Here is a 26,313-nt window from a genome sequence, read left to right as displayed (position 1 = left end):
TGCTTGAAATCGACATTAACAATTTATTGAAATGTGGCCTTGAAATCTCTCATCTAATCGTCTTTTTCTAGAATATTACCTTGCAAGCTTTTCCAATCTATAAGACATAAATGAATCTATTTAGTAAGATTCCAATTAGAATTTCAATAAAAAATAAAAATCTTAGCATAAGATTTCCATTTACAACCCCCAAAAGACACACACATTTGTAAAGGCTTAAATACGCCCATCTACGGGTGATCTTAACGTAACACCTTCAAAGATATCGCTTTCGTAATAGATATATATTATTAACTGAAGTAATTTGATGTTTCCATTCTGTCGTAACTTTATAAAGATCAATTATGCGGCAGAATGTGAAAAGGCTCGCTTTTTGAATATCTATTACGAATGTCTTTGAGGAGCCAGCAACCATAACCTGCAAAGCAACTAACAGCTGTCAACTACTTAAAATGAAATCCAAACACATTGAAATAACCATTCAAAAAATAACATTTTTCTTTTGATCCTTTTTCCAGTTGGAAGGAATGTCTGGAAGAATAGAATAGCAGTTTAGGAAATGAGTCTATTGTAGGCATCCTCCAACGAGTTGAAATTATTTATTGAACTTATTTATCAAACTTCAGTCTCAGTGCTTTTTGTATTGAAATCTGGGTAGTGCCTAAAACTTAACAGCCCGTAAGCCATTACAATTTACACCAAACAAACTAATTGTCCTCAACCACAAGTATGAAAACAGTTTCTTGAAAATCAAAGCGGGAATATTAAAGTTGTGACACGATGCAACTATATGATTTAGTGTTACAGTTGAAGCCACTAAATAGGCTATATTTGGAAAATTTAAATTTTAAAATTGTACAGAGCAATCAAAACCAAAAAACGAATCCAACAAAATGAGTGGAGTGGAGGGCATTCAAAACTTTAAAATTGTACAGAGCAATCAAAACCAATAAACGAATCCAACAAAATGAGTGGAGTGGAGGGCATTCAAAACTCAAACGTTAATTACAAGCATCTAACATTCACCACTCAAGTTTCATTATTATCAAAAGAAATTTTTGGGAGAGTTAGACAAAATAGCAGTGATTTTTTTAGTGAGGAATCTTTGTCAATTGGCGATTCTATCTTTTAGAGAAATCACAATTTGGCGAATAAAATCTACATATGGGGTCAAATAGGTCACCTCGCCCATTAATTTACACATAATTAATCTCAAATCTCGGTCTAATCGCCAATGTAATCTACATTTAGGACATAGTTATTTTAAAATATTCGCCAATGTTTACCTAATGTCTTCTTATTGGACATTGTCATTTTGCCCTTAGAATAAAATAATATTTTTCCTGGGGCTGAGCATCACCTACTATTTTACTGAGGCGTGTCTCCAACTACCCCCTTTTAGCCAACTAGTTTATGTTTTGGACTTTGGGACACGTGTCTTGATTTCGGGAAGAATTAGAATTTATGTTATAACGTTTAAAATTAGGCCCGAAATAGAGTTAAGGCCATTGATCTATGTTAGATCCATAGTCTACATCAATTCCTTTCACGATAACAATGATAACATGCAAAGTGACTTACGATCAAGTTGACAACAAGAAATGACACATTATTAACTGAATGTTAATGGATTGGCAGACTACAAGTATATTGTACATCGTATAACTCTGTAAATTCACTAAAAATTTAAATAATCTTTGTAGCAACTCACAAATTAGACAACTATATTAATATTTTGCACTATATAATTAAGCGGATCTGGACCTTAGGAAATGCCGACCATTATTTCCAAATGAAACAATACAACATTTCTTCCCCCAGATTTTGATTTTAGTAGAACTACGATACACTAGATAAGAAATTTTAGCTTTGAAATTGAGGTGTCAAAAGGCATAGGGAAGCAAAACATCCCGAGTCAGACTGCAAGTTCAGATAATGCTAATTCTGATTGGTATATCATTTTCCTTATCAGTAATCTATTCCTTGAAATAACCCAAAAACTTGGCCCAACTAGAGTACGTGGATTATATGTAGATCAAACATGAATATCTAATGTCGACAATATTTGAAATAAACACTAATACAAGACCATACCTGTAATTGAGGTTTGCAGCAAAACTAAATGCTCAAGAGATCTGGAAGCTTAATAACCAACAGACTCCCAACCCTTCTTCTCCAATGCCAGCCGCAAAGCCTGAATTATGACAATCACCTTTGCTTCACAAAATAGGTTAAATACATTGGAAGGAAATGAGAAAGAAAACATGAAAGCAACCATCTCACCTTGATTCTCTTACGATTGACATCAAAGTCATAGTTTCCTAGTCGGGAAGCAGAACGATACTCAACAATTGGACGCTTGCCAGGAGGAAACCAAAATTCAACATCGTCTACAAACTGCAGATTGCAAATGATCAAGCATTCTTCACATTCAGTAACGGAATCTTCTTATACATTAGTAAACAGAGGTGTGTGTGGCAAATACCATCTTACCCCCAATATAGGGCTTTCATACTCCACATGAACATAGTCGTCATTTTTCTCTACTATTCGTGGCATAAAATTATCAGGTTTTGTAGTCTGAATCTGAAAATGCAATATCCGTATTAAATAAACAAGGGATTTATTATCTCTTAGAAAGAAAAACGCACAAAACAAAAGCAGTGCCCTTTTTTTGTTCTATAAATATTTTGACCAAGCCTTCTATCCTTTTAACATTTTGCTTAATAGAACTCTCAGAAATTCTTGTGCAGCAAGTTTCTCATAAATCTGCATTTCAAGATTAAAAATCATATTGTCGTACTCCAACAGCATTCAAATTATTACAATCAATAAGCCAATACCACTTCAACTAGCTCTGACATTGCTTGTTGCTTAGATGCTGGCTTTTTTCTCCCACGTCCATCTTCTGGATTATAATTCCTGCAACGGTTGCCATTTTAAGAAAGTGTGAAATTATGGAAAGAAAGTGCACATCATTACCACAAATTTCAGCATTTTCTGACAAAAATATGTTTGCATACACCGCTAATTTTGTAACATTTTCATAATTTGATATCAGAGATCCAGACGGATTGAGTGCAAGAACTCTTTTACAGCAATTAGATTTGACTGAATTATAATGTTTATGCCCAAAATAGTTTTTCAAACACTAGTCATAAGAATGATATAATAGCCATGTTATGAATTCTGTAAGCAGGTAATGAAGTGGGAAATATCAGCAAATACCTTGATATTAGAAACGGAAAATACACTCAGGTGAGGAAATATTATGTGCTTGCAGCCAGCATCAACATTGCACACAAATATCCAGAGTTCCCAAAGAAAACAAATATAACATTGTTTTGCCAAGTTGCGTAAGCCCAACCTTCAGAAAATTCACTTTTAATTTACGTTTTCCAATATATTTCGGAAAGAATTTTAACTTCAGATATCGAGTCAGATCTCATTCAGAAACACCATTCATCATTGAGTGCAACATTTTCTAAAAATATACATAAGCAAAAAAATCTTCAAATTCATAACCCTTGTTAATGGGTGATTAAAAAAAATCTAAGACAATCAACTTCTTGGAAGAAAACCCCAGAATGGTTCTTTAAGCTCAATTTTAATGGAGCTTCGGTTGGACATTCAGATCTCCACTCAGAAAATTAACTCCATCAGCAACAATGCAAGTAGCTTAAAACGAAAAGCACCAATGAAAACAGCAGATCTGAGTGTGTTCGTCTACAAATACTAACAAATATGAAATCTTAAAACTGCATCTATCGTCTATTAAAACTGAAAAAAGAATTACACTAAACTAGCTCTAATCTCAAATAAACTATATCTATCTGTTTCTGTGGCTCTTTTAAAAACAAGAGAACTCTAGGGTTTACAATGATACATCCCCATCTCAGTGAGCAACAAGGCTAGGAGGAGAAATCCTAACCTTGGCAAAAATAAAACACACCTGAAAAGCATCTTGTTACTAAATAAGAACACCAGCATCTAGCCAATTTCAAATCCTATCTTATTGGTTCCGGTTTGGGCTCGGATAAGGGTCCAATTCATGAGCTCAGGCAAATAGTTTTGGGGATTGGATTCAATTTGGGTTTGTCCATACATATATACATGTATAAAGTTCAAATATACAACACTGTAAATAACATAGGAAAATACACCACCATATTTAAAGTCAAATATTAGTCAAACTCAACTGTCACATACAATAATGTCAAGTGTCAACAATCAGCCACCATTGATTAAATATCATATGGATCATAAAAAATACCATCGTCATTCTCCATATTGCATGATCTATGTTGTGGTAAATTAGAAGGAACCACAGATAGTGCCATTGCACTAGCACTAGTACTCTCATGCTCACTAGGTGGCTCGTACTCATCATCAACTCCAAGTGCAGCAAGGTGGGAAATAGAAGCCTCCAACTCAATACATTCTAAAATAATATTCCACCTGGGAACTTTCGTTGTGTGAGGAGTTGCAAGTTTGTCCTCATCCTTTTTTGATTGTAGTCTATGTGTTCCGTGTGAGGAGTTGCAAGTTTGTCCTCATCCTTTATTGATTGTAGTCTATGTGTTCCAATTTCTCTCTGATGAAGATGAACTAGTCAAGGAAAATTAGAGAATTAAAATTTACTAATAAAATTAAAAGTGTAAATAAAACTTTAAACATTAAAGTTTTTCCTTTTTAAATAAATCTTGTGACAAAATTTTGATTGCAATGGGAGTACCACCAACTATACGCATCAACCATATACTTGTCCCAAATTACATCAAGAAAGCAATCAATTTTGCTTGCAGAGCCCATGAAATCAGCCCTCATTGCCTCCCACATGTCATGATTAGCAAAACATTTGTGAAGTGCTACCTTGTACCCTTGAGCAGCTTTAGGATATCTATATGAAGCAACTCTTTTGCCAACAAGGAGGTGAGAACTATAATGTTTGGGATTCTATGCAAAGGGAAGAAGATGCAATGGAGTAATCATTTTGTTCCATCTCTTTACCATGATTTATCTAGTTGTTTGAATAAATTCTCTTTAGGATCTTGCTCCTTTGCATTTATGATGACTTTCATCTTCTCAATCATTGAATCAATGTCATCGTATACGAGGCCTATCCGTGCCAAAATAATGGATCATACTCAATCTAGGCTTAGTGAAACTGAGGAAATGCTCAACATGATCCCACCAAATGTCATCTAGGATCATTTGACTAACCTTTGCTACCCTTGTCCTAGATTGCCTCCATCTGGTCCAATTAAGGCTTATAGACATGTTAGATAGTGCCTTATGCACAAACATAATTGCAATCTTCGAGAACACATGATTGTAGCCTTTATAGAAATTAAGCTAGGGTTGACTGAGATTAAAAAGTAACAATTAAATTAAGGATCGACTTTGTCAAGGAAACAGTTAGCACATCCATGTAGGAACACCTAAAATAAAATAAAACGAACCAAAATAAGGAAAACAAATGACTAGAATCAAATGACTTTAGGAAAACTCAAAGCTAACTAAAACTTCTTGAGCCAAATATTTCAAGGCAGACATACCCTAACTATGTACAAAAAAGCTCTGACAAACAAAACTCAAAAGACCTAGATATATACATGACCTAACATGATTTCTCAAAAGGCTCAGCAATAACAAGGCATGAATGATGGTTCCAAGCCTAGCAAATTCATCCTTGTACTCTATGAAAAGTTTTCCCACCTCAAATTCAAATTCAGGAACTATGTCATGCAAGATCAACAATTGAGGCACTTTATTAGGTCCATTATTAATCCATATACAAAATATTTTCCTAAATTTCCATAATCAAAATGATAATCTTCAAAACTAAGAGCAGGGAGAGAAGGCCTGGCAGGCTTCGTCTTTGAATGGAAATTTTTGTTTATCATCCATAGCTTCAAGAGGTTAAAGTTGAAGGGCTGTTACCCAACTTGCATCAACATCATATTCATGAGTGAAGAATGTAGGATCAATCTTGAACTCAGGTCCGTGGAATGTCTTTTCCACTTGTCTATCCTCATGTTGCATAAATAATGCATCCTTGTGCAACTCTATGAGCGTATCCTCAAAAAGTAAGGATTCTTTGATAAGTTGAACTTCAAATGTTTCTCCTAGTTTTTCTTCAAACACAACATCCAATTATAGCACTAACCCGAATTGTTCTGCATTCTTAACTTCCTTGGCAACAACTTGCTCGTCATCTTGCGTACTCTCTCTAAGGGTGCTTGAAGTTTCACCATCCAAAAGGAGATCACTAATTGATTCATCTTTAAGAACATCTTGCAATTCTTCATTTCAATCTTCATTTTGTGGCGTAGATGAACATTCATCAAAGATTGCATCCTCCTTAAACACATTGAAGTCACCTTCCTTTCCTTGCAGTTGAATTGGATTACATCTCTCTTGATGATCCGTGGCACTGCTCACTTCTTATGCTAATCCTTCTACTTCAAATCTTTGGTAGTCTTTCTTCACAGCAACAAGTTGTAGCTCTTCATTCTCTAATGCTTCCAAAATTGTTTGAATGGGATCATTTGATGTCTCTTCAAACCATCCCATTTGATACTTGACTTGGTTGATGACATTTTGGCATAATGGACAATTGGATTCTAAATCTGACATATTGTATATGCCACACCTATTAGGACGCAAAATATCTTCTTTTTGTATGCCTTTCTCAATGCTTGATCCATTCTTGATCCTCTCCTTGAACCCATAAAAATATGATTCTGGTCTCACAAGTACTACCGGTTTATGCACTTCTGAAAATTAAGTTTTCTATCGTAATTATAATTCCATGCTTAAGATAAATGTCGAACGGTGCATCTTCTCATGCTCGGTTGGGTCATGTCTTCTACATTGTCTTTGTGGATGTATTCAAATTAAACCAAATTGGTAGGATATCCAATTGATGACTACAAAATTGTTGCCAATGCTTTGAGAAATCTTTTACTTCTTTTGAATTTTTCAATTTGTTTGCACTTTTTTTGAAAATTTTCACATTTTGGGATTTTCAACAGAAAAGAAATCTAGCATAGCTCAGATTCAACACTTGAAAGCTGATACTCATACAAGCCTCGAACAACCTCCTTCCTTTTACAAATTTGGTCAATGTTCTCGTGGAGGAAAAGTGAATTAGTTTCGCCCAATGTGGATGTTTGCATATTAGTGCCCTCTTTATAGTGCCAACTTTCTTGATGTGAGTTTTGTGACCACTCCAAATTGCAAAAATAAGTACCAAGTATTATATCCTCTCTTGAACAAGGAAAATTCAAATGCCAAACATAGTATCGAATGCATGATCAAATGAGGTAACCCCAAGGATTACAATGCAAATGGGCTACTTTTTTTGGATATATCTCAACTTAATGATGTGATATGTTGGTAATCACATGGGGCCTTATGCTATTCTTCTTGGACTTCATCAATTCTTCTGCTCAAAGCGGGTAGAACTTGGAAGACTAACTTGACTTCAGATAAATGACAAAAGGGATGAACAGTTAGGAAATCTACTGTATTCCTAAGGACAATGATGTCTGATGCTTAAGTGAGTGAATTCCTATAACCAAGCTTTTCTTTACCAAATTAAATAGCTACACAAAGATGATGCAATCTTGTATTGTCCCATACAACCCCTTCACTGCCCAGAACTCCTATATGGCACCCCTTTTGTCTTAACTCTGTATGGCACCTCTTGTCTCTCCCTGTACAACCTACGACACTTCCCCATACAGTCAATACCACAATCAAATCCAGAAATCATAGCAGCACTATTATGGATTGTGGAAATCTAATAGATCTAATTGGATAATCTACCAACTTCTGACAGGGGGCTGGTAATAGAAACTACATCAGCCAATTGTTGTAGATTGCACAACAAAAATCAGCATTCAGGATGTTGGGGCGGGGTGGGGGCCCTACTATTCTAAAGGGCAGTCGAGTGCCCTCGCCCCCTCTCCAACAATGCCATCAATTCCAAATAGTTGATGTCTAAATACTACCACATAATTGAATCCAGAAACATAGCAGCACCATTATGGATTTTGGACATCTAATAGATCTAATTGGATAATCTACCAACTTCTAATAGGGTGCTGGTAACAGAAACCACATCAACCAATAGGTGTAGATTGTACAACACATATGAACATTTCGAGATGCAATGCCATGACACAACAGTAAGGAAAAAACAACAAAATGTTGTCGCAAAAAATACATTTGGACAAACTGTATAGAGATCACTACAAATATTTCTCCAAATTGACAAGCAACTGAGTTTTTTAAGGAAAATTACAAACAATGAACAGTGAAAGTTGTAAAACTACAAGTTTTTTGAAATGAAGGTAAACAAATATACATAATAAGTAATAAAATGTCTCATCTATGTATAGATATCATCTATGAACTCCAATATGTTTTATGTTAGAACTCTATTAAATAAATAAGATTGCAGAAAGAGGTATCTGTGCACTTTTCCATCACAATAAGCTGACAATTGCCAATAATCTTTAACTTAAATGTTCAATGGAGTCTCGAGATGGGGAGATGGAATGTAACATCCCAAATTTTGCCTAATTTAGAAATGTTCATATAGCCGTTGAGGTTTCATGTGAAGTTAGTTGACCGGTAAAATTAGTTAATCAATATGATCAAGTGAAATGGTTATTCGTTATAATTTCATGTGAAGATGACATGTTAGTTAATCATTATGATGTTATTATGATTATTTGTTATCTTGAAATCATGGAAAAGTTGGTTATTCGTTATTAATTCATGGGAAGTGAAATGGATGTTAGCCCTTATGATGTTATATTAAAAAATGATAACTTCTTATAATAACTTTGATTTAATTTGAGGAATATGTTATTATCCTAGAAAATTCCCTTTTGGGAGGAGCGTGTGAGAAGCATTGCCAAAGAGGAATTGGACGAGGGACACCATCCACCTATGGGTTGACAAGTATGAATTCTAACCACCAAGGCTAAGGGGTAAATGGCTAGGCAAGGAAGAGTATACTAGGATTACCATGAGCTACCCAGTTAATAAATATGCATTCTTAAAAAGATCACTAAGCATTAAATTAAAATGTGTTACCTTATATAATTGGATGATCTCATAGCTTCCTGTGATATTTGTCATATCTTAATATAAAAATATCATAGTATCGACATATGCTTGCATATTTATATGCACATTTATGTATGCATAGATAAATTCGAATGAGATGTAAGTATATGTGCACTTAACATATGATGTATACATTAGATACATTGTTGGAATATTACAAAAACACACACACACACACACACACACACATATACGTGTGTACATACATACACAAGTATAGGTAGGTAAGGTGTGATATTTTTATATTAAGATATTAATGAGTTATTATTGCTCCTTGGCAACAGTTTAATTATTTATTTTTAGCAGCCATATTTCCATATTATTTCATTGGGCCTTATAATGTTCGGTGGCCATTTTAATGTTATTACCACATAAGTGCTGATGACCTTTGTATTGTAACTCCTTGCCACCTTCACATTTCTTGCTTGTAACTGAGCATGCAGCCAAGAAGGCAAATATTTATGGTACGATAGCTCATTTGGAACAACATTCTTACCACTGGCAGAGTGAATACCATCTCTTACGACCTGCAATACTTTCTTTCCATTTTGCTTCACATTCTTTTTCTTCGCATGTCCCACACATTTCTCAACAGACGCATACCAGCTGCTATCTCTACATTGCAATAGATAGTGCTTCCACCTTAATCAGGCGTTGTTTTTGTTCATATTTATTATTTTGTTTCCAAGCTCCCTGCATCAGGCATTAGAAATTCGATTGCTACTTTATTTGCATTACACATAGCAACCAGTGACCATGATTACCAAAATTGCTCAAGAACAAATCGAGCACATCAAGAGGCAACCTAAAGTCAGGTCATGAAAATACACCTCTACTGAATCTTATTCTTTAATTTGATATAGTGAGGTCATAGCTGTAGCCTAGATTGGAAAGAACTAATAACAAGCGATGGGTGATCAGGTACATAGTGCCCACACAAATCCTTGGCCAAGGTAGGTTAGTGTCGTGTTTGCTGCTGTGATCAATAGAGGTTAGGGTTGCTAGCAATTGGTAGATAGGTGTATGGAAGGTGTCCTAGGCCTAGCTGGCTGTCAATCTAAGACCAAGATGCTCAATGGCTGGACAGTGGTGTCCCAAGCCTAATCTGGTGCAGGAGCACGTCTGTGACAGGAAGACAACCTACAATATGACTAAAATGCAGGGCACAAAGCAAATATCAAAAAGTTTTGAGTTTAAGATCTAAAATTTGAAATGTTTGTGTGTGTGAGTTTAGAGTTTTATGTTTTAAAATAAATGTCCTTTTTTTGTGTGGTGGAAATGTTTAGGTGGCATTCTTATAAGCCTACCCAACATTATCCACTTAGGACTTAGTATGAGTTTATTTTAGGTTATTTTGGGTGTGTTAAAGGTTTCTAATTTTTGAAAATGTTTATGGGAAAAATCAAAAGGAAGAAAATGATGAATATTCCTAAAGCACCATGTGTAGGCATTCAAAATGTAACCGCCACAAGAAAGCTATGATGGATTTTTGGGAGTTACATTAGAAGGTGAATATTCCTAAAGCACCATGTGTAGGCATTCAAAATGTAACCGCCACAAGAAAGCTATGATGGATTTTTGGGAGTTACATTAGAAGGTTTTTCAAAAAGAGAAAGAGTGCATATTGTAAGGGAGATTTTTGAAGAGAGATTTTTTGGGAGAAAGTGAATAGAATGAAGTTCTTGAGTTTTCCTGTTACAGGAAAACCCAGTTGTAATGCAGATTTGAATGGGCAACATCTTCATGTGTTGACCCTCATTTTATTAAATTTCTATGCATTTGCTGAAATTTGCATTCATGCATGTGAAGCCTTAAGTCGTGCATTTGATTTTCTAAAGGTTCTAAAATACCTCTGCATCATAATCCCAAGGTAGGGAGGGCCTTTCTCAGTAGAGATTGTGTGGGGATACTTAAAGGTCCGTGGTTGGGAGGTTAAGCCCTTGGTAATGCTTCTCCTTTCCTTCAGAAGCCAAGGCTTGCACAACTCAAGGACAAGATCTATATGCAAGACAACTAAAATTCGAGTATTTTACTTTTATATTTACTTTTCACATTTTAAGTTACGTATTTTTTTAGATGGATATTTATAGTTAAGATTTGTTTCTCTTTCATTGGCTTAAGAAGTAGTTAGATCAATTATTTTTTTACTTGAATGTGTATAAATTGAAATGAAACAATAATCATTTGCAGATTATACTATGATTGTTTTAACTTTCTTTCATGTGACTTTGAAAAGAAGTGTTATTTTGTTCATTAAATTAGTTAGAAAATTTAGCTTGTTACATGGACCGACAGGGGACAAAGGGCATTGATTTGGGGATGGCAGCAAGATGATAATGTGATGGTACACATCATTTTCACAATTATATCACTGTGTTTTCAGCAACATCACTCTGTTATTTCTAACCGGATCTTCTTTCCTCAAAAGTCTAACAATGAAGCTGAAAATCTAACAAGTCTAAGTGATGATGGCTATGCAGTTTTCCAGTGTTCCACAAAGACTCAGCACCTTCTCTTCCTCTTGCTCTCAAACTCATTCTTCATAATGCTCATACTCAACCAATGAAGACTTGCCAATGTTCTTGTTCTTGTTATTGAAATAATTTCTATACCCTAATGTTCTCACTCTTGCAGCCTTTCTCCTTTTTTTGTGACTAGTTAGCGTGTGGGTGGAATCAATAAAACATTTAGAGAGGCTACTGGCACAAACATTATAAAAACCTTATATATATATATTTAATGCATTTCTTGAGCTGAATGATGTGGGGGGCAGCTGGGTATTTCAGATACATTCAAGAGATGTGACTGAGACCCCCAAGTATCCCAGGGACATACCAACATCTCCTGCAATCCCCAAAATTGGGGACACCCCAAAAGCGTCCCTCTTTGAGGGGGATGCCTTAGAAACATCCCTCTTTTTGAGGACTGTCATCACCTAGCAAGTGGTGGTGGTGGGGGTGATGGCTGGGGGACGGAAGTTTCCACAGAGTCCCTGCATGCTGAAGATGTGTTCATCCTAGAAACAGCTGGTTTTTCAGGGGACTCATCTCCATGGAACACCTGATTTATGGCTTCTACATGGTTTCTCAGGCTGCTTTTTGTAAAATGCTACAATGCTTACATTGTACTTGTTGTTGCTCTTAATTTATGAACAGGGAACAAAAAATCATGTGAGCACACAAATACATACCAAGGTGGAACATAATGACTAAAATCATTTAGTTCCTCTGCTGTTGAGATACAGTTTGGAGTTGCAGGACATAATGCCAAAGATGGAGGATTCTTCTGCACGCCAATATAATTAGGCTTTGTCCCACTGCCACAGCACATTAATGGCAAACAAAATGAGACTCCTGTAATACACAAAAATTATCTGCTAGCTATGATTTTGTTAAAGGGTTGCATAAAATCAACATCAAAAACAATTTCTGTAAGAGATGCATTTTTGGAATTGATAGCGTCAGTACCTGAAATTAAATATAGCTGCTAAGGCGGCCATTTCACTGCTCTGCAATATAATCTCCCTACATTTCCATCACTCATCAATTATCTTCAACCTTTAATTCCTGAAAATAAAAGCAAAGGAAAGACAACATGATAAGAAAAGGTGGCTCAAAGGAAAACAATGAGAGACCAAAGACCTTTACCTTCTCCCAACCTTGAAAGATTCCGCTGAATGTTTTTCTGAAGATTCCAATCCCTTCAGAGATGCAGAATCTGAATCTCTCCCTTGACAAGAAATGCGATGCAGCTTGCGCATAGTTTTTGATTTGAAACAATAATTTTCTTTGAATTGCAAAGAAACTGTACCAAAGGGCCTGATAATGTAAAGCGAAATTCAGTATGAGAAGGCCTCTTGCCATTAAGTAACTAGCAACGATTTTTTTTATATCAAACATAGTTCATTAAAAGAACACAAACAGGTAAAGAATCCACTATGTTTAATATTCAGACCAGCCATTTCATCATGTGTGATTTTACTGCAGCCCATCATAGCAGCAGAAAAATTTCATGGCCAAAATTAACTAGAAGAATAAAAAACACAAATTCCATTAGCAATGAAAAAGCAATTGTTCACATCTTTGATATTTTACAGAGGAACCAGGCCCTTGGCACTTGCTATAAACATTCAATAGACAGATGAATACAACTATGCAGATTTCTCATCCATGTGACTTTCTAATGATTTGAAAACTCAAATATTTTGTGACACTGGTTAATTTGATGTTCACAGACTGAGGTGGACCCACAAAAGAACAAAGGTGATCTCATTTATTGCTGCCACATGGCTATTCGGAAGCATGTTTACAAAAAACATGCAAAATGTATTGCTCCATTTTATAATCTATAAAGCTATAAGCAGTCGCATCTTCTTTAACAGTCCAAAAACTTATTCTAAACTAAAATACCAATCAACTTAAAAGAAATCTCATGAAATCTTTGCTGAGAAATGTAAACTTTGAGTAAATGTTTTAAAGTGGCATAAAAGGCCCTAGTAGAAAATTTGATGGGAAAAATAAACTATAAGGAAGAGAATTCTTCAAAAGACACGAATGACCATTCTTCTTCAGAAGGAATGAAAGGTGAGGAGTCTAAACTGAGGAGTAGAGGGACAGAGGTGGGAAAATGAAGGGGAAGAAGAGGCATAGAGAGAGGGAAGGAGGGAGCAATGGATTTGAAGGTAGAAATCCCATGACTGGGATACTGATTACTTGTGAATTGACAGATATCACCTTGATAACACCCACAATCTACTTAGGGCCCAACATTTATCAAGACGATAGTGAAGTTATTACCCTCACTGCCTAACACTGAAACATTAACTGTCATTGCTGAATAAGAAATTAGATTGAAAAAAGAAAAGAAAATTTCTTTGTTCATTTGGATGTGACTGTCATTACAGATGGACAGATTTGTCTCAAACAAGACTTCTTCTATCACAGAATTAGACAGTCTATTAAAATCCACTTGCTGGTTAGTTGCATCCAATCACCAGTCACCACTCATGTTGTGGGCTAGCAAAATACCTGTGAGACAACTTCCACGATTCCAATTTAGATACAATTTAACCAGTCCGGGTGATTATATACTCAAAAGGTAATGTGTCACAACAGGCCTAACTATATAGACTTCTATTATTTTATGTTTATCTATGGATTGTCTAATGAAAGATTTTCTACTCAAACACAAGAAAAGAGCCACAAAATGAATTATGAATTTTTTTTCAAGACGGATAATATAAAATTATCCAGGAAACTAGAAAGGTAGGAAAAGCTCACAAGATGATCTCAGAAATTTAAAAAGGCAGTAAACAGAAAAAAAATATTAATTTCAAGGATAAGGGAGTATGGTCACCAATTCAGAGGTCCTCAGAGATCAACTATTTAAGAAAGGAAGCCTCCCCAAGATCAAGAATGAAAAAATATACTATTTCCCGGTAGCAAGCGTAATTGAAGCATCCAGATAACCCACCTAATAGCCCGCACAAGCTATTTTTGTCATATTTTAATGCATAGCATATGTTAAGCATATATAGCTCCACTAGGAGTCAAAGACAGTATCATGTATACAGCCCTCAAGCAGGTGTTAGTTTTGTTAACTTTGGACAGCTGTTTCTCCATTTGCTATCATTAGCAAATAATTGTTTTGCTAACTAATTGGTTAGATTGGAAACAAATATTTGTTAATTAATTGACCACTTTTGGAAACAACTAGAAACCGACTTGGTTAGGGTTGTTAAGTTGTTTTAATCTCAAGCGTCGATTGTAAATCAATCTCGGTCGTTGGTTTACCAACAGGACTAGTATAAAAGGAGGTCAGGGGGGCATTTGGAGAACATGAAGCTTGGAGAAACATTTGCAGTGTTAGCAAACAGTCTTGTAGTGTTAGCAAGGGCGCAGTGTTAGCGTGAGAATAACAGTGGGGAATATCAGTGGGATAAATTAGGAGGTTGTTGGAATTCTGCCAATAAGAGGCAAAGAATTTTGTATCTCTTGATTTGCTGAAGTTTAATATAATTTCTCATCTGTAGAACTAGTTTTCCCTTAGGGGTTTTTCCAAGGACAATTTGTCTGAAAATATTGTGTTCATTGTGTTGTGCATTTCTTTCCGTATTTTATAAGTGAAGTTGCAATTGTGTTATTTTTCGATATTAGTTGGGAATTTATTTTCAGCAGTTTAATAATCATTTATGATAGGAGATTAATAATCAGTGATTGCAATAGTTAAATTTTTCACATGGTATCAGAGCATTGTTAAGGGTAGAAGAGTTTTGCCCTAGGAAAGAAATTTTGATCTCTTTAGATTTATTATTGCTTTAAACCCTTGAGATGGCTTCAGTTGGTTTGAGAGATTAGGATAGATTGGATGGTGCCTCAAATTTTGGTGTCTGGAAGGCCAGAATTTCTTTATTGTTGGAAGAGAATGGTATCAAGGATTATGCTACCAGTGTTGTACCTGTACCAATGGATGCAACACAGCTTGCAGCATATAGGAAGGACGATGCCAAAGCGAGGAGGATTATCCTTGATGGTGTCGAGGATCATATTGTTCCACATATCACAGAGCTAGATACAACGAAGAAGATGTGGGACGCCATTTTGAATCTATACCAGAATGCTACCACCAACAGGAAGTTGATTCTCAGAGAGAAGCTAAAGAATACCCGAATGAATCAGGGAGAAGACGTCACAAGTTACCTTACCAGGCTCAGACTTGTCAAGGACGAGTTAGCAGTTGTTGGAGATAGCCCTAGTGATGACGAGCTAGTGAGAATAGCCCTAAATGGGTTTACTAAACAATGGAGTGTCTTTGTTCAAGTTGTTAGTGGACGAGATACTTTACCGAGTTGGGATCGACTATGGACTGATTTCACTCAGGAGGAGTTTAGACTAAGTCTTGTCAATGGGGCCAACAAGAGTCAAAAAAATGAGGTGGAACAAGAGAACGTTGCCCTAGCGGGTAAAGGAAAAGCAAAGAAGGGATCTAGCAAAGGATCGAATTCACAAAACGAAAGGAAGAAGAAGGACCTTTCTAAGGTCAAGTGCTTTGGATGTCACGAGTTTGGCCACTATGTCAGTGATTGCCCAGAGAGGAAGAAAGAACTCTTCAGTAGAATGGAAGATGAGTTTGCACTCATAGCTTGTATGGTTTGCTCAACCTCACAGTGTGTTTGGTATATAGATAGTGGGGCGTCATTTCATATGACAGGAGTTAGAGAGTACTTCTCCAGTTACAAGGAGGAGGACACCAACATCCAAATTTCTATGGGAAACTTGTCCAAACTCAACCCTGTTGGGAAAGGGACTGTTCAGTTTCAGAGGGAGAATGGAAAGATAATTCCACTTCATGATGCATTATATGTACTAGGCTTAGGTATGAATTTGATTTCTGTATCTGTTCTTCAGGATAGGGGGTGTAATGTACTCTTTAGAGGGACAAAAGTGTTGATTAAGCACAGGGATTGGAAATCACCCATAACTATTGGAGTTAGGAGTGGTCACCTTTATAGATTGAAGTTTGATACTCCTAAGGCACTCATGAGCAACAGTAATTCTAGAGATCTTGGAGAGCTATTGCAGAGGAGGATGGGCCATATTCATCATGGAGCACTTAGATTGCTTCGTGATACAGTGATAGGTGTTCCAGAGGTAAGCACAAAGCATGACGATGTATGTAAGGGATGTGTGTTGGGGAAGTTTGCAAAAGCATCTTTTCCAAGGAGTGACACCAGATCTAAGGGTGTTCTTGATCTAGTACATTCAGATGTTTGTGGACCGATGTTGACGAAATCTCTCAAAGGATATGAGTACTATGTGACTTTTATTGATGATTTCTCTAGAAAAACCTGGATATACTTCTTGAAGACTAAGGATGAGGTTTTCAGTCGATTCCAAGAGTTCAAGGCTCTTGTGGAGAATTCAACAGGAAAGAAGATAAAGGTTCTTCGATCAGACAATGGAGGCGAGTACAAAGGAAATGTCTTCCAGGAGTTCTGTACCAGAGAAGGAATCAAGAGAGAATGGACTATTCCTTACAATCCACAGCAGAATGAAGTTGTTGAGAGGAAGAACCGTTCTATATTGGAGGCAAAAAGAGCTATGCTACATGACTAGGACATGCCCCATTACTTATGGGTAGAGGCGTGTAATATAGCAGTCTACATCCAGAATAGAGTTCCACACAAGGTGCTAGGGAAGATGACACCAGAGGAGGCTTTCACAGGGAAGAAGCCAGATGTTAGTCACTTCAAGATATTCGGGAGTTTGGCATATTGTCATATTCCTGGAGATACACGTACAAAGTTAGATTAGACTGCAGAGAGGGGGTACTTTGTTGGGTACAGTGAGACCTCAAAGGCATATAGGATTTTCATTCCAGGGACTAAAAGAATAATTGTTAGACGTGATGTCAAGTTCATGGAGGACAAGGCATTTAGGAGATCCAGAGATTTGCCAGTAGATGATCAGAGTGTGCAGCCAACAAAAGCTCCAAGACCAAGTCAAGGGCAACAGAGCTCAAGTACAGTTACCAGTACGAGTGTAGACTCAGTTAGTGAAGATTCATAGAGTATGGAGCAACAGGTGCAACAAGAAATGCATCTAAAAGACTTAGAGGTTGACATTTCATCCTCTATAGTTGGCAGCGGGAACCATGAGGTTCCAGATATACAAAGGGATACTCAGGAGTTTGTGGGAGCTCTTAGGAAGAGTACTAGACAGTGAAGACAACCAGCCAAGTTAAATGACTATGTGGCATTAGTTAGTTAGTTGGTAGATAGTGAGCCTTCTAGCTATCAAGAAGCTGCAGAACATCAAGTATGGCGAAATGCTATGATTGAGGAATATTCTTCAATAATGCAGAATGATGTGTGGGAGGTAGTACCTAGACCAACAGATAGGGTTGTAGTTGGATCACGCTAGATCTATAAGATAAAGCACGGTGCAGACGGTAGCATCGAGAAATACAAGGCGAGGTTCGTGGCAAAGGGGTTCTTTTAGAAGGAGGGAATAGACTATGAGGAGACATTTGCTCCAGTTGCTAGGTATACTTCTATATGAACTGTAATCTCACTTGTAGCACAGATGGGATGGAAAATCCATCAAATGGATGTCAAGACAGCATTCCTTAATGGTGAGTTGAAGGAGGAGATATACATAGAGCAACTAGAAGGCTTTGTAGCACACAACAAAGAGACCCACATGTGCAGAAAGCATTGTACGGACTCAAGCAGGCTCCTAGAGCGTGGTATGAGCGCATTGATACATACTTGCAGAAAATGGGCTTTGTGAAGAGTGAAGCAGATGCTAACCTCTACTACTTGGTGGTTGAGGGTGAGATGCTCATTCTTGTTCTTTATGTGGATGACCTATTTCTTACAGGTTCACTAGGGCTCATAGTGGATTGCAAGAGGAACCTTGCAGGAGAGTTTGAGATGAAGGATTTAGGACTTATGCACTACTTTCTAGGCATGGAAGTGTGGCAGACGGATGGGGAGATTTTCCTTGGTCAAGGAAAATATTGCATTGAAATCTTGAAGAAATTCGGGATGGAGGATTGCAAAGCCATGTCTACACCCATGATTACGAATTGGAGGAAGGTAGATACATCTAAGGAGAAGGATGTAGATCCCACTTTATATAGACAATTGATTGGTTCGCTTATGTATTTGGTCAACACTAGGCCAGATAAAGCATTTGCGGTTAACTCTCTTAGTCAGTTCATGGTTGAACCAAAAAGAATGCATTGGATAGCGGCTAAGCATGTGCTACGTTACTTGCGTGGTACAGTCGAGTATGGGATCAGATATGTTCAAGGTGAAGGTATCAGGTTGATAGGCTATACTGACGCAGATTGGGCAGGAAGTACAATAGACAAAAGGAGCACTTCAGGGTGTTGTTTCAGCTTGGGATCAGGAGTTGTTTCTTGGTTCAGCAGGAAGCAAAAACCTGTGGCTCTGAGTTCAGCAGAAGCAGAATACATAGCAACTAGCATGGTGACATGTGAAGCTATATGACTTCAGAAGTTGTTAGTTGCTTTGTTTCATCAGAAGGTTGAGACTACTGTGATACATTGTGATAATCAGAGTTGCATCAAGTTGTCTAAGAATCCAGTGTTTCATGATAGGTCTAAACATATAGATATCAGATATCACTTCATCAGAGATTGTGTACAAAGGGGAGTTGTTTAGCTACAGTACATACCTACAGAGGAGCAGGTAGCAGACATTCTGACTAAGGCATTGGGGAAGGCAAAATTTATCTTCTTCAGAGATAAGTTAGGTGTCCTGCAGAACAGCTTCCTCGCTAAGAGGGAGTGTTAGTTTTGTTAGCTTTGGACAGCTGTTTGTCCATTTTCTATTATTTAGCAAGTAATTGTTTTGCTAACTAATTGGTTAGATTAGAAACAAATATTTGTTAATTAATTGACCACTTTTGGAAACAACTAGAAACCGACTTGGTTAGGGTTGTTAAGTTGTTTTAATCTCAACCGTCGATTGTAAATCAATCTCGGCCATTGGTTTACCAATAGGAGTAGTATAAAATGAGGTTAGGGGGGCATTTGGAGAACATGAAGCTTGGAGAAACGTTTGCAGTGTTAGCAAACAGTCTTGCAGTGTTAGCAAGGTTGCAGTGTTAGCGTGGCAATAACAGTGGGGAATATCAGCGGGATAAATTAGGAGGTTGTCGGAATTCTGCCAGTAAGAGGCAAAGAATTTTGTATCTCTTGATTTGCTGAAGTTTAATATAATTTCTCATCTGTAGAACTGGTTTTCCATTAGGGGCTTTTCCAGGGACAATTTGTCCGAAAATATTGTGTTCATTGTGTTGCGCTTTTCTTTCTGTATTTTACAAGTGAAGTTGCAATTGTGTTATTTTTCGATATTAGCTAGGAATTTATTTTCAGCAGTTTAATAATTGTCTATGATAGGAGATTAATAATCAGTGATTGCAATAGTTAAATTTTTCACAGCAGGGATCTCACACCAAATGATTATCAAGATAAAACCACATTCTTCAAACGTCAGTAAGTCTTTGGTCCAAAAAAAGGCTGCTTGCCAAGTCTACTAGTGGATACTTTATGTGCCTGTTCAGAAAGTATTACATGGTTTTGATCTTTTCTCAAAAACCCTTGACAGAGTTTAGCAGGGAGAGTTTTAGACAACCATTGATGAGAAGATGCAATTTGTCGTTGCTCCCCGTTTAGTCCCTTTCATTAAAGAGAATGTATGCAGCAATCCTAAATGAGATCTAGATTGCCAATTGTTTAACCATCTATTCTAATTGACGAATCTACAGCGTAAATGGAAATACAGAATTACAAAACATAATAATATAAATTACTTGCAACATATTCAGAAAGATAAAGCTTAAGTATCATTCATCAAATATGAAATGAGTACTGAATACCGCATGAGCAGGCCATGACTATGAATAACAAGTACACATATGTAGTAAACCAATGTTGGTTAGGCTACCAACCATTGGTAACTACTAACTAACAACTAACAATCAATCAGGGACTAACACACAAAAAAAAACATATTTATTTACTACATAGCCAGCCATAACATATTCATTTCATTCCTTGCCACCTACGTCAATCCCCAAAAACAGAAAGTCATCTTCCAGATGACAAACAATATTGGGAGTTTACAATACATAACGGAAGAAATTACTACTGAGTGGAGGTAGGATAAGAAGATGCCCCAATATGCATTGAGGACATAATTTTGGATGTAGTAGAGGTAAATGTGAAGACAGTGAAGTCACTGATTGGCCAAAAGCTCACGTTCCCTAGTTGCTTCACCATGTAAGCAGCCTTCTCCATCAATTGTTATTTCATCTTCCCCAACTCCTGCACTCTCTCTTGTAACTTGGACACTAACTTTTCTATTTCCCTTTCCCACTTAGCTAGCTCAACTAGCTACTTGTCTCGCTTGGCTAGCTGTGTCTTTCTTAGCCATGGGTACCTCCAAGATTGTCAACATGCATTTTCGACTGCCATAAGTTGAGCTAATTAAACCTTATGTTGGAATCCGAAGTCATCAAGGTGAGTCCATTGTCTTTGGATAATTCATCATTGCAAGTCCACCTTCTGTGGTTGATGATTTGAAGTTTGAACATTGTCATAATTATGAAAATTCCTGAGCAATAAAATTGAAAGATATTTGTCCATGGTTTTTTTCTTGGTATAATTTAACCAAATTTTTTCATGTTAATATCGTGTTGTGTATTTTCTCTTCTTTATAAATTTGTGCACTTGTAATTCTCATAGCACCTTAGAAATCTGGATATGATTGACCAACTCTACCTAGGTGGTTTCAAATTGTTGAAGTGCTATACCTCTCAACTAGCTGGCCTCCATAATTGAAGTCATTTTTTGATGGGATTGGAGAAAGATGTCCCTATACCTAGTCTCCATTCCATGAAGTGCTAAGAGTACTCGACCCTGTCTCTCTCTAACCATTAATCTACCTGGATGCCAAGCAACCAACATCCTAGTTGTCTCCACTCTCAACCATCCATGTGAGATAAAGTACCAAAAGATCTCCCCTTTGCACTCAATATGGATGAAAATTTAGGATCCCCTCAACCTCGTTTGCTGCCAAAGGAGCGTGGCCAAATGTTGACCTATGTAGAAATCTCCCCAACCTCGTGCATCACCATGGTCATAGATTGAAGCTTTGTGAGGTAATGTTGTATAGTGCCAAGGGAGTCATATGCATTTGGTCCACTAATCTTGAAATCTCCTTATGGTGGTACTGGTGACTACGGCCAGTGGTGGTATTGGGGCTTGTGGTGGTAACAAGCATTGTACATAGGGATGACCTTGACATCCTTCTTAATTGAAGTCATTTATTGATACAATTGGAGAAAGATGTCCCTATAACTAGTCTCCATGACATGAAGTGCTAAGAGTACTTGCTCGTGTCTCTCAAACTATTAATCTACTTGGATGCCAAGCAACCAACAACCTAGTTGTCTCCATTCTCAACCATCAATGTGAGATAAAATACCTAAAGATCTCCCCTTCGTACTCAATATGGATGAAAATTGAGGATGCTCTCAACCTTGTTGCTACCAAAGGAGCGTGGCCAAATGTTGACCTATCTAGGAATCTCCCCAACCTCATGCATTACCATGGTCATAGATTGAAGCTTTGAGAAGTAGTGTTGTATTGTGCCAAGGAAGTCATCATTTAGTCCAGTAATCTCAATAGAAATTCCCTATGGTGGTACCGCTGGTGGTTACGACTACCTGGTGGTATTGCAGCGGGTGGTGGTAATGAGCATTGTTCATAGGGACGACCTTAACATCCTCCTAGGAAGGCATCCATTGCAAGTGATACCTCCTTTGTTATCGCCTTCATCAATAAATATAGTTCAATGGGATCATAGGCATCCCCACTCTCTGAAGCATCTCTCTGCTTGCTCTCCTTCTTAGTAGATGGCATAACTAACTATGTTGTCTCCTCCTAAACACTTCTGCAGCTAAGTTTGCCCGGTTAAATGCAGTTCACCCGGTAAGTTGTCCCCTAGAAAGCATCCTGAACACCCTGGTAAATTTTGTTGGCCAAAAGGATATTGTCACCAAGCAAGACTCATAGTCAATGATCGAGTTGTGTGAGTCTCAGTCGTAGTCCGTCATCGTGACTCACAAATAAGGTTCAAAGTCTCATGAATTGAAAAGGGTAAGCTAGGCAACCTTGTCCACTTGTGCCTGTGTACAAATAGCACTCTGGCACGTGCAGACAGACAAGAGGTCGCATAACTTCTCTTTTATTTGTAATCCATGATAGTGCACTACAACTGACACTCTCATAAGTCAGTTATTGACTACAGAGGCTTCCAGGTGATAGTATCCTTTTGGCTGGTAGAATTATCAAGGGTGTCTGAGATGCCTTCCAGGGGAGCATCGATTTGTAAGAACAGAAAAGATTACCCACAACACAAGGAGTCTCCTTTGAAGAGTGACTTCCGGATAGACCTTACCCAGCAAGAAAAGGACAACATTTGAAGTGTGGGCAATAGAGGACTCGGGACAAACTTTCTTGCCACCCTGAATGTAAGTGCATATAAGATTTCACAAGGATTAATGAAAATCTGATTAAGAGGCATAAAGAAAAACTCTGTTTCACAGTTTCACTACCTTGAATCAAATCAATAATTTTTCTGTTGCACATATTTTTGAGTATTTTGCAAGCAGTTTATTGGCTAAGTATCCAAAATAGAACTGCTTTTGAATCACAAAGATACTTGCACGTATAATTCGAAAAAAACAATTTAACATTCAAATTGAAACAGAAATCTTACTGGATAATTAAATCAATAGATTTCAAAGTTCAAACCGGCAAAGACTGTCTACAACTAATAGAGTAATAAAATTTAGGCTAACTGGAACAATTGATAGACTTAACTACACTCTACTTCTAAACTATGTTGTGCTCCTACCAACAGCTATTGAATTTGTTTAATAATTTACTAAAATATAATGATTCTATATATATATATTGAAAGGAAGTCAAAAAAACCATAATCTTCTGATTGTGATCTGCAGGGAGATTACATACCAACTCAATGTTCCAAGGACCCAGTCACCATGGTAATTAAAATGATTTTAGTAGTCATTTTCCAGGCTTTAGTCTAATGGTGAGTTGAAGTACTGAACATTACAATAGACCAAGTTCAAAAATTACGAGGGTGTGATCCTTGACAGAATGCAGAGGTATGATTTATGAAATAAAGGACTAAAGTGACCTCACTCGGCTAATCATAAAAGAGCATTCTCAACCACAAAACGGGAAATGTGCAGTCATAAATATAGAAGATGGGTATGACTTAGAAGTTAGGACCTAATGATATTAGAGAGAATGAAGATCCATCAACATTCATTTCCAAGTCCTTGAAGACTCAGATTTAGGGCTTGGAATCAGGTTTAGCATGCTCTAAACCACCCAACCAAAAGCCATTCCATGTATAGTCCAACTATCCACCATATTATAAAAATAATGTACTACTAATCAACTCGTGCTTGTATCAACTGAACCAGCAGCTTCCAGGTTTTTTAAATTTTTCCTCTTTTTGGTTAAATTTGACCTGGTGCACTTAAGAGCTCAAAAGCATGCACCAGGATTCTTGCATTCATCAAGGTTGCAACACTAAAAAGTCCCTATGTGGCTGTTTAGATTATTATTGCTAGCAACTACTGCTCAACTTTTTAAGTAGCAATTTGTGGAGCTGATGATCTCATGAATATTAATTTTTCTGTGTATTTTCAAGCAGTCCTCTTAACAAGTATTCTGAAAGGAAAATTTTAATAATAATTGTTGAAAAACAAAACTCAGGAAAAAATTGGAGATAAAAGAAAGAAAGAAAGAAAATTGTCAAGCCACGTCATTTTTCCAATGAGCAGTTTGTACGTATTTCCTACCCAACCTTTTTCAAAGCTTGTTTTGAATTTTTAAGCAGTAGCTGCCCTACTTAAATAAGGAAATATTTCAATTTATCCTTTCTCCTAATTAGAAATTTGTATAAAACACTTTAGCTACTTACATTTCAGCAGAAATTATACATAAACAATCCTATAGGAACATGGGGTAACCACTAGAGAGGCCGTCTAAGCTCATACATTAGTATGCCATCCACATCATGTACTTACATAACAATCTCATTCTACCAGTGGAATTCTCCACACAACGAAGGCCCATTCAACAATAAAAGCCCATGTGTTCACCCCTGCAAATCCAATGAGAAAGATACCTATTCAAACGGATGTTGCTTAAAAAATACGTTATAGCAGGTGTTAGGGACAAGCTTATATTTTAGCTCATTTGGCCTGCCCAATGGGCGTGTTGGTTCAATAAAATGTTGCACAATGGTAATAGGATACAATATTGTATTTGAGATCAAGGCCAGGCCAAATAAGAAGTTTGTTCGATAGAATTTATTTCTGTTTACCTTTACATGTTGTTAAATTGAACTCATCCCCTCACAAGCGTAAACCCAACACTGTCAATGCACCTATAGAATTATCCATGTCCACATCACCTTACTGCAGTCAGGGAGGCATAACCTCTATAGACATGTTGTAAGATTGTGGTACATTTACTAGAAACGTTGAAGTTCTATAGATGTTTACTGTCTTTAAAAAAATACTCTAGGCATTACCAAACACTGTTTTAAAAGCAACGTAATACCTCGCCCAAGATTTACTCAGCAAAGAAATGAAATTGCTGCACTGGATTGTTGAGTGTAGTCTAAAATGTCAATTCGTATAAAATTTACACTGTTTATCCAGAAATGTCAATTCGTATAAAATTTACACTGTTTATCCAGAAATCTTTACATGCTGCAATGGCCATTCTTAAAAAACCATCGCAGCACAATGAAATATATAGCGTCGCAGATAAAACCATTTGGCATTTCTGAATCAAGCAGAAGTAAACCTGGAAGATAGCGGCGAAACAATGGAGGAGGTCGTCATTGAAGAGCTCGCTCTGCTTGAATGTATTAAGGTTCTCTGTCCGCAATACTGTTCCATTGGTGCTCTTCACAATAAGATCTTACAATCTTAAGATAAGATGAAAGAAGACAAATATGTGTTAGTGAATGGTTCCATAGAATATGTTATGGATGGAAGCAAATTATACTTTAGTTGATGTGCAAAGATTAGAAATTTGATATGAATAGAGGAAATATTAGTTTTTATATATAGTTTTGAAATATACGTATTATTATTATTGATAATATTTTGATTAGGAAAGTGGTAAAAATTTATTCTATTATAAAAGATTAAAAATAAAAAATAAAAAATAAAGAGGATTGGTCATGGGTGTAATTGTTTTTCATGTACTAAATTTGAAAATTGCATTTGACACAAATTTATTAGGATAAAGAATGTACTATTTAGGGATGTGTGTAAAAGTAACAAATTCTACTTAGGAATTTGAGTAAAAGTAACAAATTCTAAGGAGACACAATCGGAGAAATAGAAAAAATAAAGTGAATATCACATAGCTAGTGTGGTCAACTCCTTCGATGTCACAATGTCCAAGATTCTCTCGTGGCATGAGTGTTCATTTGCAAAAAACTCAATTTTGTGTGGAATGTCATTTCAGAAGTATTTAATTTTTTTTTAAAGGTATAGAATAAGCTACTTTTTTTCGGCT

General features: G+C 36.7%; 1 protein-coding gene across 1 annotated transcript; it reads right to left on the bottom strand.

Annotated features, from left to right (window-relative positions):
- Positions 1 to 25,763, bottom strand: LOC149541103 (DUF1499 family protein). Its single transcript, XM_089799820.1, has 9 exons — positions 25,591 to 25,763; positions 12,792 to 12,962; positions 12,612 to 12,668; positions 12,335 to 12,460; positions 2,844 to 2,922; positions 2,494 to 2,586; positions 2,284 to 2,397; positions 2,095 to 2,194; positions 1 to 418 (listed from the first exon to the last, which is right to left on the bottom strand). Exons 1-8 carry the CDS (start codon positions 25,683 to 25,685, stop codon positions 2,144 to 2,146), a joined length of 786 nt encoding a protein of 261 aa, XP_089655946.1. The 5' UTR covers positions 25,686 to 25,763; the 3' UTR covers positions 1 to 418; positions 2,095 to 2,143.
- Between the last annotated feature and the right edge of the window lie 550 nt (positions 25,764 to 26,313).

Source organism: Cupressus sempervirens, chromosome 9 (assembly GCF_028749045.1).
Source record: "Cupressus sempervirens isolate cs-2001-9-10 chromosome 9, ASM2874904v1, whole genome shotgun sequence".
Classification (NCBI taxonomy): Eukaryota; Viridiplantae; Streptophyta; class Pinopsida; order Cupressales; family Cupressaceae; genus Cupressus; species Cupressus sempervirens.
Note: the sequence above shows the minus strand (reverse complement) of the source record. Positions and strands in the feature narration are given on the sequence as shown.

Bases quoted from the DNA above. Each gene is read 5' to 3' on its own strand.
- LOC149541103 (XM_089799820.1), bottom strand. From the start codon at position 25,685: ATGGAACAGTATTGCGGACAGAGAACCTTAATACATTCAAGCAGAGCG. The intron at 12,963-25,590 runs GTTTACTTCTGC...TTACATTATCAG, and splicing joins GTTTCGCCGCTATCTTCCAG to GCCCTTTGGTACAGTTTCTT. The intron at 2,587-2,843 runs GTATTGGCTTAT...TTGCATTTTCAG, and splicing joins TGTCAGAGCTAGTTGAAGTG to ATTCAGACTACAAAACCTGA.